General features: G+C 35.5%; 3 protein-coding genes and 1 pseudogene across 4 annotated transcripts; 2 read left to right on the forward strand and 2 right to left on the reverse strand.

Annotated features, from left to right (window-relative positions):
• The first annotated feature begins 312 nt into the window (after positions 1–312).
• LOC143599386 (protein RTE1-HOMOLOG-like) lies at positions 313–1,107 on the forward strand (annotated as a pseudogene). Its single transcript, XR_013147286.1, has 2 exons — positions 313–600; positions 670–1,107. The product of XR_013147286.1 is annotated as a protein RTE1-HOMOLOG-like (transcript).
• Positions 1,108–5,991: 4,884 nt separating this feature from the next.
• Positions 5,992–6,979, forward strand: LOC143599387 (thioredoxin H-type 2-like). The gene is made up of 3 exons (XM_077077355.1): positions 5,992–6,072; positions 6,366–6,488; positions 6,830–6,979. The coding sequence occupies exons 1-3, from the start codon at positions 5,992–5,994 to the stop codon at positions 6,977–6,979; spliced, it is 354 nt and encodes a 117-aa protein (XP_076933470.1).
• Positions 6,980–7,781: 802 nt separating this feature from the next.
• On the reverse strand, positions 7,782–12,036 carry LOC143599389 (beta-galactosidase 3-like). The gene is made up of 12 exons (XM_077077356.1): positions 11,903–12,036; positions 11,719–11,807; positions 11,461–11,566; positions 11,261–11,348; positions 10,836–10,954; positions 10,597–10,761; positions 10,325–10,503; positions 9,452–9,561; positions 9,268–9,377; positions 9,070–9,180; positions 8,246–8,359; positions 7,782–8,083 (listed from the first exon to the last, which is right to left on the reverse strand). The coding sequence occupies exons 1-12, from the start codon at positions 11,987–11,989 to the stop codon at positions 7,802–7,804; spliced, it is 1,560 nt and encodes a 519-aa protein (XP_076933471.1). The 5' UTR covers positions 11,990–12,036; the 3' UTR covers positions 7,782–7,801.
• Positions 12,037–12,086: 50 nt separating this feature from the next.
• On the reverse strand, positions 12,087–13,376 carry LOC143599390 (beta-galactosidase 3-like). Its single transcript, XM_077077357.1, has 5 exons — positions 13,194–13,376; positions 13,028–13,123; positions 12,838–12,950; positions 12,300–12,366; positions 12,087–12,217 (listed from the first exon to the last, which is right to left on the reverse strand). The coding sequence occupies exons 1-5, from the start codon at positions 13,374–13,376 to the stop codon at positions 12,119–12,121; spliced, it is 558 nt and encodes a 185-aa protein (XP_076933472.1). The 3' UTR covers positions 12,087–12,118.
• Between the last annotated feature and the right edge of the window lie 6,694 nt (positions 13,377–20,070).

A 20,070-nucleotide genomic window follows, 5' to 3' on the forward strand; every position in this document is an offset into this window, starting at 1 on the left:
TAACCCAATAGCTCCCACCTCAATTCCTTATTCATAACTTCTTCATGTTACTTCTATCTAGGGTTTCTAATCTAACAAAGGTAAGGTAAGGTAATCCCTATTCATGTTTCCAAATGACCTACCAGATCTCAAATTCAGTTCGTGTTTTATCTTCTTTAAGTTCCAATTTCACCCCGGTTGAGCGTTTAGCAAAACGATAGGGCTAGTTATTACGAATTATGCAACTGATAATGCTATCTTACCATTGCCTTATTCATCAGTTTAAGTGTGATTGAAACTTTCAAATAGTGTGAATTCAACACTTTTCAAAATGTCAATGTGTGTTGTGCAGATCTTGCAATGGAAACAGATACAAAGCCTAACCACACAATGAACATTGAACACAACAGCATGCACATCGACCCATCGAGAGCCCGTTTTCCATGTTGCATTGTGTGGACCCCACTCCCTGTTGTTTCATGGCTCCTTCCGTTTGTCGGCCACATTGGTATAGATCGAGAAGATGGCGTCATCCTTGACTTTGCGGGCCCAAATTTTGTGTGAGTCGATAACTTCACTTTCGGATCTGTTGCTCGTTACATCCAAATAACCAAAGAAAAGGTACTTCATTTTCGCTATTAAACAGTTCTAAAGACATTTTAATTATACATTGGTGTCCGTTTGATGAAGTTTTCTATGAACAAAAGTGAAGAAGAATACAATATTGTAGAAACAGGAACTAACCGAGACCAAAACGAAAACACATGGGATTGTGCATTAAGAAAGAGTACACAAGAATACCAACACCGGGAATATAATATTTTGACTTGCAATTGTCACTCGTTTGTGTTGAATAATCTGAACCGGATGGGGTTTGAGGGGGGCGGATGGAATGCGGTTAATATTGCAGTTATGATTCTGTTGAGAGGGCGATGGGTGAGTATAAGATCGATGGTTCAAGATTATGCCCCGTTTGTGATCATATTCTTTGCAGGAATTAGTTTTTTTTTTTTTTGGGGGGGGGGGGTTCATTTTGTTGCGTTTTTGGCGTTCTTTGCATTTGTTCTTGTTGGATGGTTTCTTTTGGGTACATATTGTTTCAAAAACTTTATAAAGCTTTAATGTTTTTTTTTTATTTTAGATTGGCCCGATTTGACTTTGATAGTATTCAAGAATCAAGACTGTTGGTTGTTTGTTTGATAATTTAGTCTGCCAAGGTTGTTTTGATATGGGTTTTGTTTGTTTAAATATAATGTGGGAAACTATTTCAAATGGCGGTTATATATGATGATTTTTTAGTTTGTTTGATCACAAAAATATTGTTCTTGACTTTTGAAGTCAAAACAATATAGCTCAGTAGAAAGAACTGTATGGTTTCTCTCATTTGTTCCATAAAAAATAATGATATATATGCTGATTAATAATGAACATGTTGAATCCAACCGAAGATGCAGGTCTCTATAGCAGCCCATGGCGCATTGGTTCATCGACAACTTAGTTCGTGTCACACCCCAATCTAGGGCCTAGGAGTGTGACCATCAGTTGGTACCTGTTTTGTAAATATATCAGAGTAGCGGTTTATTTTAGCAGAAGTCTTTAAATATTAAAATATTAATTTACATTATCAAAATTACTCGGGAATTAAACAACCGAGTTTCAGTTTACAAAACCAAGTTTACAAAATTACAAGGATTTGTAATATTCAAAAACGAGCCATCTCAAGCGATCTTCTATGACTCCAGTCCTTGTATATCATCTATTATCATCTAGTTACCTGCAAGGGTGGGAAAAACACGTCAGCTATATGCTGGTGAAACGTTGACTCGATAAAACATTTATAACAGTCGATAAATACAAACATAGTTTTCTGTTTCACAAACTCAGCAGAAATACCCGTCCATTCCTGGGATTTGTACCACTGCCCTACACACACAATTCAAAGGTTCCCCGAGTACATAGCCCCTGTTCGGAGACAACCTTCCCCTAGGCTATATAACCCTGTTGGAGAACCGGTTATGTCTGACTTGGTTTTGTATGCCAATTATCAGTTATGTTTGGATCCAGACACATGGGTATTTGGTCTGAGTTTCTTTTTATTATCTATTTTGTATTATAACGATTTTAGAGATTATATCTCATGCAATCGTTTATCGGACTCTTTGTAATAAGCATCCTGTCTATTACAAGAGTAAAATCAGTTCAGATAGTAAAAGGTTAACGTGTTCACCTCGTATATCAGTGGATATTATCAAACTCCTCTTCTCAATATGCTTAACAACCTATATTCATAATAGGCATGCATAAGTATCTAGTTGATACTATTCAGCAGACTTTAAGTCTGTTACAGTTTCAGCAGACTCGAGGTCTGATCAGCAGACTTAATGTCTGATTCAGTTCAGCAGACTCGAGGTCTGATCAGCAGACTTAATGTATGATTCAGTTCAGCAGACTCAAGGTCTGACCTACCCTAGTATAGTTATAGTCATTTTTATGAAAATACTTTGGATTTACATATGACGTTTGGAATAGCACGCTTTGGCCTAATAAAGGATATCACGTTGGCAAACGTCTCTAGGTATACCAACCTGTCACACCCCAATCCAGGGCCTAGGAGTGTGACCATCAGTTGGTACCTGTTTTGTAAATATATCAGAGTAGCGGGTTTATTTTAGCGGAAGTCTTTAAACATTAAAATATTAATTTACATTATCAAAATTACTCGGGAATTAAACAACCGAGTTTCAGTTTACAAAACCGGGATATTAATAATACAAGGATTTGTAATATTCAAAAACGAGCCATCTCAAGCGATCTTCTATGACTCCAATCCCTGTATATCATCTATTATCATCTAGTTATCTTAATTGGCTCGACAAAACTGTAGAGCTAAGAAATCAGCAGCGGTTCGGCTTGTACTTCGTTTCAAGATCAGCAGCTCGTTAAACAGCGTAACGACACCTCGTCTCTTCGCAAAAACTGCTCACAGCACCTCGGAACTCTCTTGCACGCTTACCAAGGTTAACTATGTGAAATCTAAGGTGAAAATGGGATGAAATGGCTTGAACCCGTAGCTGCCCTTTTATAGGTGAGTTTTGCAGACCATCGCATAGCGCGATGGCCCTTTCCTCAAAGCCGTCGCGTAGCGCGACGTCGCAATTTACTAGAGGCTGCCACGTGTTGACACGTGGTTGGCCACGTGTCCCGGGTTACTTAACCTAGTCATCGCGTAGCGCGATGGGTCTAAAACCCCAAATTTTTCATTTCCAGTCTTTTAACTTTCAGAATTGGCATTTTTAGCCCCTTAACTTCTAATCTTGACGTTATTGGCCCAAAACTAGATGGGTATTTTCACGGTGTTACAGTTCGGGTGTCAGTCAGACAATTCAAACACTTCACCAACCATTGAGGACAGTGCACAGGCTGTCTGGAGATCTAAACGAGTCAGAAAGCATAACCAGAAATACGTGAATGTTGCTTTACTTGTTAGTCAAGAAACCGAACCCGAGGCCGTAGAACAAGCTATAAGAGATTCTAAGTGGATGGAAGCAATGAAGCAAGAATTAGAAGCTGTAGCCAGTAAGGATTAACAAGACCTGGCACCTTGTTCCAGAACCGGGCTATGCAAAACCGATTTCGTGTAAGCGGATTTTCAAAATTAAAAGACAGGTCGATAGAGAGATATACGATTCACTTAGTCGCATGAGGTTTTTCACAGCAATAAGGGATTGACTACGACGATACTTTCAGCCTTGTAGCTAAATTTGGTTCGGTTCACGTTGTCTTAGCCATTGTTGAATGCAAAGGTTGGGATTTATATATGGCAAATGGATGTAAAGTAACGTGTTTCTGTACGGCGAATTGGATCAAGTAATTTACATGGACCAGCCGGGAGGCTTTGTGAGTCAAGACTCTCCAAATTATGTTTCGGAAACAATCGCGGAGCCTAGTTTGGTAATATAGGTGAATTTTTGTTCCTACTTTAGCCGATAGTTAGCTTGTTTCTTCAAACCGAAGGTGATAAAGCATTGTCGTCCTCATTTATGTAGACGACTTAATTAATACTGGTGATTTAGTTTACGTGGTGGAGCAATTAAAAACGAATTTGTGCACTCGTTTCATGAAAAACTTGAGAAAATTAAAACACTTCTTGGGTCTAGAGCTTGAGTATGAGAACGGCGGGTTTATGCTTCACCAAAATCAGTATCTTGTTAATCTTTTGGTTAAATTCAGTATGTAAAGTTGCAAACCAATACGAGTACCTATGGAACCAAACGGGTCCCGGCTGAAGAAGTAAACATTTATAGACAAATAATTGAAGGTCACATTTGTTTGACTTTGACTCGACCCAACATTGCGTATATGTCATGGATGTACTAAGCAGATTTGTTTCAAGCTCCAAGGAAACCGCATCTTATAGTTGCATGGCTAGTGTTACGGTATGTGAAGTACACTCCTAGCTATATGGTGTTAAGTTTAAGAGGGGATCAAATATAAGTGTTGTTATATGGTGCAACAAAAGGCAGCCTATAGTAGAGGTGCACACAGAACCCGGTTAACCGGTTCGTACCCGAAATTGTAACAAGTTACTAACCGGTCCAATCCTAACCGGTTACTAACCAATCCTAACCGATTTGTATTATTGATTTCAAAAAACCGCTAACCAATTTTTTTATTATTATTTTATTAAAAACCGGTTTTTTTTCCGGTTATTAACCGGTTCAGTCTAATCGGACCAAAACCATTTCTTTAACCGGTCAAAACCGGTTAGTAATATTAACCGGTTAACCAATTTGTGCACCTCTAGCCTATAGTGTCACTTTCAACTACCGAGGCTGAGTATTGGCCTGGTTCCTTTTCTGAAGGGTTAAATCAAGGTAATAATGAGAAGGTAACCTTGTACGGGAATAATGGTTTGTCGATATTTTGTGTCGAGAACCCCACGTTTCATGCCTGCACGAAACATATAGAAGCCCATTATCACTTTATTCGTGAGAAAGTGTTGAATTGAGAAATTGATTTTAAATAGGTTAACACGTTGGATCAAGCTGTTGATATATTCAGAAAAAGTTTGCTTAATTAAAGAGAAGCTTATGAAGTTTTGTACTCGTTTAGGAACGAGTGAAGAAAATATCAAGGTGGGTGTTAAATGAGACGATATTTAAGGGCGGTTTGGTAAATCTCATGAGTTGGTTTGGAGGAGATTTAGAATATGTTGAAGATTATTATTATTATTATTATTATTATTATTATTATTAAAGAAAATATCAGTTGTGTCCAATCTAATTACTCGAAGCCAAAGGCAACTCATTCGGTTCTCTCTTGTTTGTACAGAAAGGTATCAAGCTGCAATATTGTGGTGTTTGTTTGTGTTATGATCCACTTGTGATTTGTGAAACTTTATTAGTTCGATAATCTATCTGTCCAGACCCGACGTCTGTCATCATATGGCTCAATCTATCAGGACTCGGGGTTTGATGTTTTAGTTTGTATTATTTATAAAAACAAAGTTAGCGTCAAACTTGAAATAACTAAACAGTTTATTGTTGGCAGAATTAAAATAAGTATATATATTCATCAATACGTATGTAATATGTATGTATGTATGTATGTGTTTTTTCAGATACGATTTATTCTACAAAAATTCGATATAAATTACTTAATTGATCAATTTTTTTGTAATCTATTCTTTTAAAAAATAATAAATGCAAACATAATAAAATTATTCTTTCTAATTCTATCTTTGTACGTGCATAAACGAATTTCTAAATCCCATGCATATGGACATGCACACCTACCTAGCTATTACGTAGCTATCAGTAACGTTTTGTTAAATACCATGTACAAAATCATTAAACAAAATAAAATAATCTATGGTTAAGATCGATATGTGTTACATAATTAGCTGATCGATCATATGATGACTAGCATCTTTGTACCATCTAGCTAATTCATCCCAAAAACAAACTAGACTCATATCATTTCCTGGAAGCCATTTTTATTGAGATCAAGAAAATGGGAGAACAAGGACAGGTGATTAGCTGCCACACTGTTGATGCCTGGAATCATCATATCCAAAAGGACAAGAATAGATTGGTATGCCGTCCGTTTATTTCATCCGGTAAATTTCGGTTATTTGTTTTGACTCGTGTCCTCCTTCCATTTTTACGTTGATTTACGCATTGCAGTAATCGATTTATTGCTGTCTGTATTGAAAATTCTATAATCTATTATGGTGAAGACGAATGTGATTCAATTTTCAGTATCTTTTTCCTTCATATCTCCGTTTGTTCTATAACCACAATATGCTGTATACATTTCTGTTCGGAAATTTGAAAGCATGTGGGATAATTATGATGAAAACCGATGAATAAGCGTTGTTCATGCAGATCGTTGTGGACTTTGCTGCATCTTGGTGTGGACCTTGCCGAGCCATTGCTCTATTTGTAGCAGAACTGGCTAAATCAATGCCTCATGTTACTTTCCTCAAAGTTGATGTGGATGAGTTAAAGGTAACAACATATTTTTTCAATTTCTATGTTTACAACATTTGAATTTTGATATTAGAAAATAATATTTACGGGCCCCCAATATTTTTACAATAGAAGTAAAGAATCAGTACACTTTAAAAGAGGGTTTCTTTTCACTAAACCTCAACTCTAATAAGTGCATCAAAAAATGTACATCTTTCACTTTGTTTAAGTCCTAAGGAAAAATATATTTTTAGGTGTTAGATTGTTAGAATCCCCAAAAAGGTTGAGTCCTTACAATACTAATTGATTAATCACAAAAAAGAAACAGAACAATGCATGTTATACTAATCATTTGACCCTTGAAAGTCAACCCATTACAGGAAATTGCATCGGATTGGGGGGTGGAAGCAATGCCAACATTCTTGTTGCTGAAAGGTGAGAGGAAGGTTGCAAAGGTCGTGGGGGCAAAAAAGGATGAACTTCAACAAACAATCATTAAACATTCAGGTAACACAAGCACAAGTGGATGATGCACAGATTTTTTGAAAAATAAATAAATAAATAACCATTCAAGATATATTTTAAATTTTTGAAGATGCATAAACACTTGGACAAGCCTATCATCATGATGTTCTCTTTCATGTTTTCGTGTTATTCTTTCAAGTAGTGTTTTCTGGACTTGAGATTTTTAATCAAATAAATAACATGCTTTTAGATATTCAAGTAAATAAAGAGATTATGATTTAGAGTAGCATTTATGAAGCACATTTCACTACAGGTTTGACTTAAAAAACACCACTAACATTCTATCTAGACACCACTAACGTGCCTTACATGTCTCATGACAAGTCAAATGGGTCGTCGTATGACAGACGAAAAATGATATGTCGTATATTCGCCAAATCATAAGAACCATATGAAAATAGACTGACATGAAAATGACAGATGTAACCACTCATAGTCATATGGTCAATATGACATTATATAGTCGTATAATGTGACATACATGTTGATGGACACATTTGGGGTGATGTTACTTTAGCATCAATCGCCAAATTCACTAGACATACAACGCCCTGACTCTTAAAATCGTTCAATTATTCCATCATAAATCACTAGCAACTACAAGACTTGATGTTCCATTTCAACATAGGATAGTAACATTATACAAAACTCTACAAGAGCATGCACACACTTACAATTTAAAACTTGAATCAATTAAAATCGCACTAAATAACTAGGCTAAATTCTTTATCACAGTTGGAGTTGTTTTACTTCCTGTACCTTCCCCGTGGCTTCAACCAACAACGTTTCAAGTCCGTTTGACCATTGATCTCTTAACTAGGGAAACCTTAGTGAGAACCTCCAAGTTCTTCAAAGATCACCAACAAGTTATCACTTGGTTTTAACCAAGATCTAGGAACATGGTACCATCTTTGTGTTGGTTGACCACACCCGAGTTGACAAGTCAACGGTCGATAGGTTCCAGCATAATCACACCCTTGGCAATCACCATTAGCATAAGTTGACCAATATCTCCCTATGCTGTGACCATTGACCCATGCTTCACCTTTTCCCATACTATTCATGTCCAAAGCCAATGGCTCATCACCATCAGGCTCACTAAAGTAAGCCTGAAAAGATTCCAAGAATCTTATGGTTTATAAAGACTAACGTTATGATTTTGACTTAAAGATTTATCTTTTCTGATACCCTTTATAAAGTTCAATGTGATAATGAAATCTTTTTCAATAATAACGTTGTTAACGAACTTGATTTATGTAGTTTACACGTACCTTGTGCCATGTTAATGGTTGTTGTTTGTGAGTGATTAAAGAATCTTGAATCCATTTGATGTGAGAATTAGTATTTGAGGAGAAAACATTCATTGCCTCTCCCTTTAGACCAACCTGTTAAAAAAAATTAGCAAACCGTGATGAAAATTAGAGGTGACAATTTCAACTCATTTATTTACGGTTCGGATCATAGCTTTTATTTCATAAAACTGGATTACTATTAAAATAACATGTTATTTTGTAATCCTGTTTGACACAAATTATTATTATTATTTTTTAAGTTAAAATTTGGGAAGTCAAGTGTTTTGGGTCAAACCAACCCATTTCAGCCCGTACTAAAGTTGCCTATTTTGACCCAATAGGCTAGGGATGTAAACGAGCCAAATGGTTCCTGAGCTACTCGAGAATGGCTCGCTAAAAGCTCGAATCGAGCCGACCTTATACGAACCCAAGCTCGAGCTCAGAATTGGCTTCTTTAACAAACGAGCCCGAGCGCAAGCTTCGGTTATTGACCTCAAAGTGGCTCGTGAACCTAAAGGAGCCTATTATATATAATAATGATTGTTTATATATATAAAAATTGCTAAAAATAACTTAATAGTATTTGTTATGTTATACACAAACTATAATTGAAATACATGTAAAAGTAATGATGAATTAATTAATAAATATTAAACAAGCCAATCTCGAATTTTTGGAATAGAGCTCGAAATGAGCCAAGCTCGAGCTCTCTGTAAGTTAAACGAACTATGCTTGAGCCTAGTCATGCTCGGGCTTGGCTCGGCTCGGCTCATTTACACCCTAAATCTTCAGCCCGTACGCACCTGGTAGGTCCAGTTGAACCATGACAAGTCCCTCTTTCCTTGGTCAAGGCCATAAAGAGCCACCGGGCCCAACACTCCCGTCTCGCATGTTTCATAATGTCCTCCCATGTTCTTTAGAATAACAAAACATTAACTTACAGTATTTTCCATTATCATTGCAAACATATAAATAATATTTCAAAAATTCAAGAAACTAACCTGCAATCCAATTGCCACACTAAGCAGTACGATTTTGTTGGTTCCGGCACGTAAATTAACACTTTCTTTGTATGTAATTTTCCTATGTTTTCTTGTACCAAAACTTGAACCTACATACAAATGCATCAAATTTTACATCATTTTCTAATTTAAATATTTGTTTATCAACAAAAAAAAAAAACACCTGAGAGTTCTCCATTTATGAACACATGAAGAGCATGACCCATTGATTGCACCAGAAGCTTTGGGCGCTCCCCTCCAGTTAAAAATGATTCAGATGAACCAATATCGACACTGCAAAAAAATAATAACAGTAATAATTTTGTAGAAACCATATTTGTTATTTACGTGTAAGGCTGCTCGAAATGCTCGTGGCTTGTGTCTCGCTTGGAAAAAGCTCACTTGAAATCAGCTCCTTTGTAAAGGACCTGAGCTGAGCCCGAGCCATGGTCGGCTCGGCTCGTTGGGTCATTTAACTTGAAGGCCAAATTTGTGTGTTTGTGTGTTCATAGGTCGGCTCAGGCTCGGCTGAGATTGTTTAAATTAAAAGCCAAATTTCTGTGTGTATTTGTAGCTTATGACATTTTTTAATGAAAAAAACCGAAAACATCAAAAATTCTCTTGATATCGAAAATTCTCATTTGGTTTGTTTAAAAGCAAAACCCAAACTTTAGCATATGCCAATTATAACCCAAGTTTTAATATGTATATAAATTATGAACTATGTAGCTTATAAATTCTGCATTATGTGAATGTTACAAATATTTATATTGATATGTGTAAAATGTAAAAACTTAAAAGAAAAACATGAGCCGACTCGAAGAGCCATGAGCTGGCTCGATTATGTGAATGTTACAAATAATTATATCAATATGTGTCAAACGTAAAAATTCAAAAATACACAAGCCGGCTCGACAAGCCACAAGCTGGCTTGAGCTCAACATTTCAGCTCGTTAAGATAAACGAGCGGAGCCAGAGCACACCCTGGGTTGGCTTGTGTATAGCCCTATTTAAATGACTATTGATAACCCGACACCCTTTAAACTAGGAGTCATACCTAGTTGTGTACCAAAGATAATCACTAGTATCCCTTGTAATATTAATTTGCTCCAATAAGCCCGATACGGTGAACGTCGAGCTTTCATCACTCACAGTTAAATCTTCTGTATACATCTCCCATGAAAACATATTTGAATCGCTCGGTAACATTTCCATTTGTGTAGATTCAACTTCAACCTGTATCATTTTCACAATAATCACAAAAAAAGAAGAAAAAAACAACATATAAAAAATTTATAACTCATTTACACTTTGGTTAACTTTACATACATTCGCAGTATTGAAAACAACATTGTTGCAATCAGGAAGGATGCTTATGGACCACGGAGGTAAAGTGTAGTGTTTGTTATTAAATGTCACTTTTGCAGCATTATTCGGATCGTAATTTGAGAGAAAAGCTGCACAGGGTCCTGATTTGGGAGAGAATGCATGGGCCTGAAAAGCAATAATATTTAGTAAGACAATTTTATTTATTGGGGAAAATTAAGTTAGATTTATAAAGGCACAACCTGTTGAAGGCTTCCCAAAGAGGTGATATCGGGCTCGGCTGAAAGCAAAGCAGGCTCACATTGTTTAATAGCCTTGTGAAGCTTCTTTAAATGACCGTATTTTGGTTGCCTGATCAAGCCTGTGTGGGTTCATAATCAATCGTTAACATTTCAACATTTGTGGTAGAGATGGCATTTTTGACCCGTTTACCCGTCGATTGAGATTATAACTTTAAACGGACCAACTAAATCTTTAACTATGAAAACATCTTTAAAAATGGACAAAAAGTGTTGGCAGCCCTACCCGGCCCGTATAAAAATGATTCGTTTTTAATGTATGTTGCTTTGATCAATTGATCGGTTACCCAATCAGCCCGACTACCCCATATCGGCTTAATAAGTTTAACCTTCCAAGACAAAGTACAGATACATAGTTTTAGCCTCACCATATTCATCAATTGGAGCATCATAGTCATAACTGGTGGTGATGAACGGGCCACCAGACGAGTGACCAAAATTAGTGCCTCCATGGAACTGTCTCATTTTCAAACAAAACATTTCAAATATTACTTTAAAACTGATATTGTCATGTTACAATAAGAAATTTATAAACGTTACAAAAAATAAAAGCGTAAGTAAAATCAACCATGTAGTAGTTGAAGAATGATCCACCCTTTTGTATGAATCTAGCAACACCAAACGCTAAATCTTGAACGGGCCTCACATAAACAGGCCCACCAAATTCTGTAAACCTGAAGGAATATGACACAACACGAAGATAATCAGTTACTGGGTTGTCATATATGGCATTTACAGTTAAATGGGCCGTGTTCTTGTTGACCTAAATCCAATCCGTTACAAGTTACGACCCATTTATAAGCATATGATCTCAATGGTGAAATACCATCCACTCCAAGCTTCGGTCCAAATTGTGGGCTTGTAAGGCTTGTTGGGCGAAAATTCGTCACAGTAAAAACCATTGCATGTGTTTATCTGCCAACAAAGCCCGAAAAAGTATTAAACATTAAACGGGCTTTCAGCGCAAGACCAAATAGGCTACCATGTAAAACAGGTCAGATCGGGCTTACAATAGGATCGGGAGCATCATCTTGCTTGCACATTACCCATGGGACACCCGTATCCAATTTGACCGCCATGTTAGCAGCCCATTTCATGTAATCATGTCCCGCACCTCCATACGCCTTTCCTACTGACCCATACTCATTCTCAACGTGTGATCAATTTAAAAACCCCAAACTGGCAATAAATAAAAAATTAAGGTTCAATATTGTGTAAATATATGTTTATACCTGAGAAAGAATAATCAGGCCTCCTTGCGATTCATACATTTTTTCACTCTTCATTAAGTTGACTATTTTCTCAGTGAAAGATTTCATTGCATTCTGCATTTTTATATAAATTAAATTTCTTAATTGTATAAAGGATAAACAATTTAATATGTTTTAAAAAGTGAGGAATTGTGACCTTAAATGGCTCGTTATCGGTTCTGAAACTAATGTCAGGAACATACTTCAACCAAACTGGAAACCCTCTGCATAAATTATCACTGATTAGACTGTTGACATTTAGTAACTTCATTTATTTAGGAAGTCAAACTTGTTGCTTTCCAAGTTCAAAAATGACCCAAATTTCTTGACCAATGCAGCTATAAACTGGTTTAATCTCACCATAATCAAAAACTTCAGCTACAAAAGTCCTTTTTCTGGTTAAAAACAAAAAATTTCTATGACTTTTGACATCAAAGAAACCAACTCATTTGACTGCCAAAAGTCAAATTTTGACCAATTCAAAATTGACCGATGCAGCTATAAAATGGTTCCATTTAACCTTACTTACATAATCCAAACACAATAGCTTTTTTATGTTAAAATCAAGCAAATTCTATAAGTTTTGACCTCAAAGAGACCAAACCATTTGACATCCAAAAGTGAAAATTGGACCTTTTAGTTTTTAAACCCTACTTAAACCACAATTTAACAACCAACCCATATAAACATTATACCCAAAGTTCCATTCTGCACAAACATAAGGTCCAATTCTAAGATGCACATACATCCCTGCTTTCTGCACTATCTTCAAAAACCTCACCAAATCATACCTCCCTTCAAAATTATACTGCAAATCCACCATAAAATAAAATATTATTTTTTAAAAAGAATTCAGAAACCAACCAAGCAACAAAATCAACCTACATTGCCAGGAGAAGGTTCATGAACATTCCAAAACACATAAGTATCAATCACATCAAGCCCCCCATCTTTAGCCTTCGTTACAAGATCTTCCCACATCTGCATTTGCAACAAAACCCCCCAAATTCAAACTTTAATAAATAAATCCAAAAAATAAAAAATAGGGTACCTCAGGGGTGCTTCTGGGATAATGTATGGAACCAGAAATCAAGATTCTTCTTTGGCCATTGATAATGACGGATTTGCTGTCGTAAGTGACGCTACATTGGATTAACTGAATACTCAGTTGGTTAAGGTTAAATGTCAAGAACAACAAAACCCATTTCAGAATTGATCTGGAGGAGGATTCCATTGGTTTGATCATTTGGAAGGAATGCGGACAGTGAGATCTAGTCTAGTATATATACAGTGCGTGCTGTATGTATGATACAGGTTTTACTTTAAAAACAGGGAGAGAGACTTGAGGGTGTCACACCAACGTGGGGTGCCTTTTTTCGTAAAATAAAAGAAAATTCATTAAATTATTAATAATGTGAAAAGTATATAAATAAAGTTTATTATGAAAATGGAATAACTTATTACCAAACACTAATTATTACAAGCTTAGAACATGCAAATAATAAGCGTTTAGTAGATAAGTGTACAACTTCGTAGATGTTACAGCATTCCCAATGGATTCTTGTGAGGGGTTCTTCATTTTTTAGAGATGGTTTAAAGTGATTGTGAAAGAAGGAGAGAGAAAATGTTACTGTTTATGGTTAAATTTGGAGAAACACACTGTTCATCTCTATAATTTTTTAATGTTTTTAAAAGTGGTTGTGAGCGAATGAGAGAGAAAAGGTAATGATAAAAGTATAATAAAATATTATTTAATTGAAAAATGGTAGAGAAAAGATGATTTTAGTGTAATTATAGAGATGGAGATGAAGAATAGATTGAGAAGGCTCTTAGAGCATTCTCATCCCGTTCTATATCCCTATATCCATATATATCATATAATTACACTAAAAAACACTATATTTCTTTCTCCTGTTCAATTAATTAATATTTTTTTATATCTTTTTAATTACAGTTTTCTCTCTTCATTCTATAATTTACAAAAAAATCACTACATTTTCTCCAAATTTACAAAAAATACTATATTTTCTCTCTCCACCCTATAATTTATACTCACAACCCGCCCTATAATTTACAAACCCTCCTCACATAATTTTAGGGGATGGGTTGAGAATGCTCTTAGTCACTATACTGGGATGTTAGGATGCTCGAGACCATGAAAGATCATTAATGTGGAAAGCTGCATGTGATTGTTTATAATTCTAGTAATGAAAAGAACAAATACTATAAAAAAACCAATGTACTTTCTGTTTTTTCTCATAAAAATCTCTTAACAATTTTTTGCATATTAAAGTTTCTTCACATGTTAAGTTTGAACAAAAAAATGACATAACTTGTAAAAACATATTTTTTTTCTTATGTGGCATTAAGGCGTTCATGTTTCGGTATAAAAACGTGAAATCATTCAAGCATTGGTTTCACAGTCGTTTTTTTTTCAAACCTTTCGATTGGTCGGTTTCAAAAGTTTTAAACCGTAGTGAACGGGTTGATTTATGTCTTATACCCAAAATTTGTCGTATAAAACCCGACCATATAACTTGAAAATATATTATTTTTTAAATGTTTTATAATGCATATATTAACTATATATTCATATACAATACAACTACGCCAACAAAAGCTTCAAAAAAACCTTCAGTATACTAGAAAACGAATGTAACTAAAACTTTAACCTATAAGTTATACTCATTTAAGTTCCTATCCTAAGTTTGAGTTTTCAAAATCCCACCGTGTATTTCTGTGGACTGCAGTCCACTCCGCTCATGTCATTTTTTTTTTCTTATATTCTTTTCATCTCCATTTTTTACCACATAAGAAACTACATTCAGAAATAAATCTCATCTATAGCATTTCAATTTTTACCACTTAAGAAAAAAATATTGTGTTGTTATAAGTTATATCATTTTTCTATTTAAATAGCATGTGCTGGGACTTTTATGTGTAAAAAGTTGTTGAGGGACTTTTATGAGAAAAAACAAAATGTATGTTAGTTTTTTTTTTTTTTTTGGTATTTGCGCTACTGAAAACTGATGGAGTATTATTAATAAGGTCTCAAGAAGAACGCAAGATAACTTGTACATAGATATTTGCATAGAATAGTCTAGATTCTAGATCGGAATCTTAAGGTAGGGTTAAAAAAGTGGTCACCATTTTAAAAAGACATCTCGAAAAGCACCTCGAAGTAATCTTCATAGCTACTTGTTAAGCTCACTTTATAAAGTGTTATTTGCTCTCATAATCTTGTTTTTCCCTTTATGCCGTGTGAAACGTTGTGAACATTAGGATAAGGCACAACTTAGTAAAGACTAAGTAACATATGAAAGCTTGGAAAGATAAAGTCCTTAATCAATGATATTGGAGCACACTGATTCAGTGAACAGCAATTGAGTGTAGCAATGTTGTGTGAACAAGTATTGCTTGTGGTGATGAGAAATGAATTTAAAAATCATTGTCTTTAAGGGTGTTTAAAATGTTTATTTTGTGCTCAAAACGACCTAAAACGAACTACAGGGACTAAAATTGTCAAAAAGCAAAGTTTGGCCGAGAACCCCACTTCACGTGACGCGTAGGGCTGGCCTTAGCCCGCTGCGCAACAGCCCACAGTTCAGTTCAGCAAAAAAAAATAAGTTTTTAAAACATTTTTTGGTTCGGTTAAGCTCGTTTAAGGCCCGAACTCATGCTCTAACCATCCAAATCGACCAAGACACAACTAATAATTATTCTAGAACCCTACAAGCATGTTTTTATCCCTAGTCATAATTTATTTATATCAAAAATCATTTTAAATAAAAGAATCAAAGTGCATCAGTTTATCCAACGAACAAGTTCATGCATCCTTATCTCAAACCCTAATCCACCTCCTGTAAGTCCCAAATCTGGATCACTACAAAGCAATATCAGCTTAACATGTGATTGGGCGGAATCCAAACATGTGATGAATCAAGAAACGAATAATAAGAACACAAGACACAAGATTCAAAGCACACATTTATTATAAACATCAGGTACCTAATCCCGCAATACACAATCGGTTTACCTTAGAGAGAAAAGTAATTCACTTACTTCCTAACAATGATAAACATTAAGATTATATATGCTAGTACAAGCCATATAGGATAAGCCTAAGCCCAACGCGTCAAGCCCACCGAAATCCATAATGATTTCGGTCTATTCCAAACAAAACCGAAAACATAATACAAAGCATAAACCACAAAATATATTTTAACAATCTCCCCCTTGGTTTATTGCTTCTCTTGTCATGTCTTGTCAACCAAAATCTAACCTTTTGTTCTTAAACTTCTAAAGGTTGAATAGATCACTACATAGTTTTGTTGCGGCTACCGATAAGTTTGGTCTTGGATCATCATTTGGTCCACCAACTGATTAAACCAGCTGGCCTCGGTTTTGGCCCCAATTTTCCTTCTTTTTCCAACCGCCACCCTGGTTCGGTTTTTGCTTTACGGTTCCACTCTTATGAACCCATACAGTCTTATTTTGACTTTTCTTTGAACCCCTTCTAGGTCCGTCATCCAAGTCATCACTCTCACTTTCACTAGAGCTAAATAGTTCATCTGCATTATTTTACAGGAGCAGACTGAAACAAACTCATCGTCATATCCATTTGACTTCCATGGTCACATGCGCAAGACATTGGAAGAACCACATCAGAATCTTCAAGTTCTTCAAGATTCACAATTTTAACACCTTCATATTCATCTGAATATGATCCTGAATCCGTTGTCTTCTTAGATTCAATTCTTTTTGCTCGTATTTTCATTGCGCTTTTGGAAATTCCACAAAATAATAGCTACCTTTCCTCATGGCTCTACCTTTTCCTCACTTTTTTTCCGAAGAGAACCATCCATAATCTCATATGCAACATTATAGCATACAAACGAGATCAGATAATCTTTCTAGTTAACTACAAATGTTTTTGATTAATCCAAAAACCAAAAGTCATCCATGCATGAGACCTCAGTTTCCAAATCATGATGATATGATCATCAAAGAAATTTCAGAAAACTCAACCGAAAACACTTGTGAATATAAGAACCTTTATGCAATCAGAGAACACAAACTCTAAACACCATAACAAAAGTGTCAATAATTGAGCTTTCTTACCTTGATGAAAAACCGATAACCTTAGAGAAACACAAAGAAGATGAAAACGATGATGAAGAACCGTGTATTTAAAGAACTATAATGATGATGGAAGCTCTATAGTCTTCGGTATTAAAGAGAGAGTAATTTAATTTTGAAAGATTGATTTGACAAGTACACACCCCAAAAATCTTTTAAATCATGAGCATTTGATACTCAATTGGCCGAAAACCATTTAAAAACCAAAATATCTAGAGATCTCGGTCAACTAGGCCAAGAACTCTCTTTTACATCTCACGTATAATAACCGGATCAGGTTCACCTTGGTTTTCGGTGGACCTGATTCAAAGATTTAGCATTTGTGCCAAAAACTCAACTGAGCCGAGATGTTTTCAAAACCAACTTTTAACAAGGTCCAACATGTTTTAAACATTAGCGAGAATTGATCCCCGTAACGCACTCCTTTTGACGATACAAATTATATAAGAGAAGAATACAAGTAAAACAAGCTCAAAAATAAAATTAACCTTTTTACAACTTTTGTTGACTTTTTGGGATCAAATATTCTAGGTTTAACTAAGGAACACTTTTCAGCACACACATACTTTGTAAGATTTGGTTTATTATCGGTATTGTTGTCCACTTAAACCCATGCCCTTAATACTTAGTTAGAGGGATAAAACTGGACACAATTTAGGTTTGTATGATCTAGTGGGACCCACACTTAAAAAGCCTAGAAACCACTTCGTCAAGTTTCATTTATAATTTTATCGGACCGAGTCACCCCAACTTGACTCCAACCCCCTGATGCCGGCCAAAATCTTATTGATGACAGGGCAGTTTTTCTTTATAACAAACTTTGGAATACTTTGCAAAATCAAACATTAAGGTTGAACGTTGGACTTACATGCCATACAATACAGACTTACATGCTTTACATTCAATGTGTTTAGGACTTATAATGATGTCTCACCTCTGTAGTTCTAACTTTAACCCCTTAAGTTTATATATTTGTCATCAACTTTTAGTTGATTTTTTTAACACTTTTTGAACTTTAATGAACTGTCATAATTAAAATATTTCATTTATTTGGTTGACTAAACATCAATGGGCTTGTGTATGACCCGACCTTTCATTCCTTTCTTTACTCAAGACTTGATTAAGTTTACAAAACCCTAAATTGTGTCCCACATTGAACAAGTTCAATTAGGTTCCAACAAGTCAACGGTCATACTGACTTTTCATTCTCATGGGCTGAGCCTACCGACACATAGATTACAGAGTCTGTCCGTTTCTGCTACAGTACCTTATGTGTGTTGATCTTACTGTTCACACAAAGAGTTATATCACTTCCCAATACAACGAAACAATATTTTTGTATTTTGAATTTTATAATGTTTTTGTATTTTTATATTTTTAACGAAAGCAAGTAAACACACACATACATACACACACTATTTTTGTATTTTTTTTCTTTTTCTCCCCCTAAACAAACTATTTTTGTATTTTGCCTTTTTCTCCCCCTAAATTTGTGCATAAATAAAATTAAAAAAAAACTTATATGCACAAATTTAAACACAAAAATCAATCATCGAAACGAAGCATTTTTAGGAACCCTACAAGCACATTAAAACGAGAGGTACCAACGGGTTTATTAAATAAGTCCACCGCATTATTATCAGTGTGGAGTTTTTTTAAATGAATCAATCCTCTTTCGTAGAAATCTCTAATGAAATGTATTTGATGTCTATGGGCTTGGTTTTAGAATGTTGAACCAGGTTTTTAACAATGGTAATCGCCGCATCATTATCACAAAAGATAGGAGTGTCAAGAAAATTCAAACCATAGTCCCGTAATTGATGGTGCTTGCAAATCACTTGTGAGCAACAAGCAGAAGCTGCCACATATTCAGCCTTGGCAATGGATTTTGACACCGTTTGTTGTTTCTTGCACTGCCACGAGATGAGCCTATCTCTCAAAAACTGTCATCTAGCAGATGTAGATTTCCTATCAATACCACAACCTCCATAATTCCTGTCAGCAAAGGCATATAAATCAAATTCCGAATTTTTAAGATACCAAAGACCTAACTTTGGCGTCCCTTTCAGATATCTAAAAATTCTTTTAACAACATTTAAATTAGAGAGTTTGGGATTAGCCTGATATCGAGCACATTGACAGACTACAAACATGATGTCGGGACAACTAACAGTTAGATACATCAACGATCCCATCGTTGATCTATACTGAGTCTTCCCTACCAATGGCCTATCTAAATCTGATGTGAGTAAAGGGTCTGTCAGCCATTAGAGTTACAGCCGCTTAAGAATCTTGCATCTCAAACTTTACAGCATATCTTCAACATGCTTTCCTTGATGGAGCAAAATAACATTCGAACTTTTTCTAACCTCAAAATCCAAGAAAGTCGTCATTTCTCCAAGAGAACTCATCTCAATTGTTTATTCATCGCTGCTACAAATTCAACACACAACTGTTGATTTATGGATCCCAAGATGATATCGTCCATGTAGATTTGAACCAGAATAATATCACTGTCGATTCTTTTGATGAAAAGAGTTTGTCAATGGTTCCACGCGTGTACCCATGTTCCAGCAAATGATCAGTCAAGGTAGCATACCAAGCTCGAGGAGCGTGATGTAAGCATAAAGAGCCTTATCTAATTTATAAACATGATTTGGATATTTTGGATCAGTAAAACCAGGTGGCTGATCCACATAGATTTCTTCCTTAACTTCTCCATAAAGAAATGTCGCTTGACATCCATCTGGTAAACAATGAAACCCATGTAAGAGGCATAAGCTAAGAAA

This window comes from Bidens hawaiensis, unplaced genomic scaffold (genome assembly GCF_021521415.1).
Source record: "Bidens hawaiensis isolate Kalapana, Puna unplaced genomic scaffold, B.hawaiensis_p1.1 tig00052128_1, whole genome shotgun sequence".
Taxonomy (NCBI): Eukaryota; Viridiplantae; Streptophyta; class Magnoliopsida; order Asterales; family Asteraceae; genus Bidens; species Bidens hawaiensis.

Bases quoted from the DNA above. Each gene is read 5' to 3' on its own strand.
- LOC143599387 (XM_077077355.1), top strand. From the start codon at position 5,992: ATGGGAGAACAAGGACAGGTGATTAGCTGCCACACTGTTGATGCCTGG. The intron at 6,073-6,365 runs GTATGCCGTCCG...TTGTTCATGCAG, and splicing joins AAAAGGACAAGAATAGATTG to ATCGTTGTGGACTTTGCTGC. The intron at 6,489-6,829 runs GTAACAACATAT...AACCCATTACAG, and splicing joins TTGATGTGGATGAGTTAAAG to GAAATTGCATCGGATTGGGG.
- LOC143599389 (XM_077077356.1), bottom strand. From the start codon at position 11,989: ATGAAATGGGCTGCTAACATGGCGGTCAAATTGGATACGGGTGTCCCA. The intron at 11,349-11,460 runs GTTGATTTTACT...AAAATGAGACAG, and splicing joins CATTCTTCAACTACTACATG to TTCCATGGAGGCACTAATTT. The intron at 10,504-10,596 runs GTATGTAAAGTT...AAAATGATACAG, and splicing joins TTGTTTTCAATACTGCGAAT to GTTGAAGTTGAATCTACACA.
- LOC143599390 (XM_077077357.1), bottom strand. From the start codon at position 13,376: ATGGAATCCTCCTCCAGATCAATTCTGAAATGGGTTTTGTTGTTCTTG. The intron at 13,124-13,193 runs GTACCCTATTTT...TTGCAAATGCAG, and splicing joins ATCCCAGAAGCACCCCTGAG to ATGTGGGAAGATCTTGTAAC. The intron at 12,218-12,299 runs GTCACAATTCCT...ATAAAAATGCAG, and splicing joins CCGATAACGAGCCATTTAAG to AATGCAATGAAATCTTTCAC.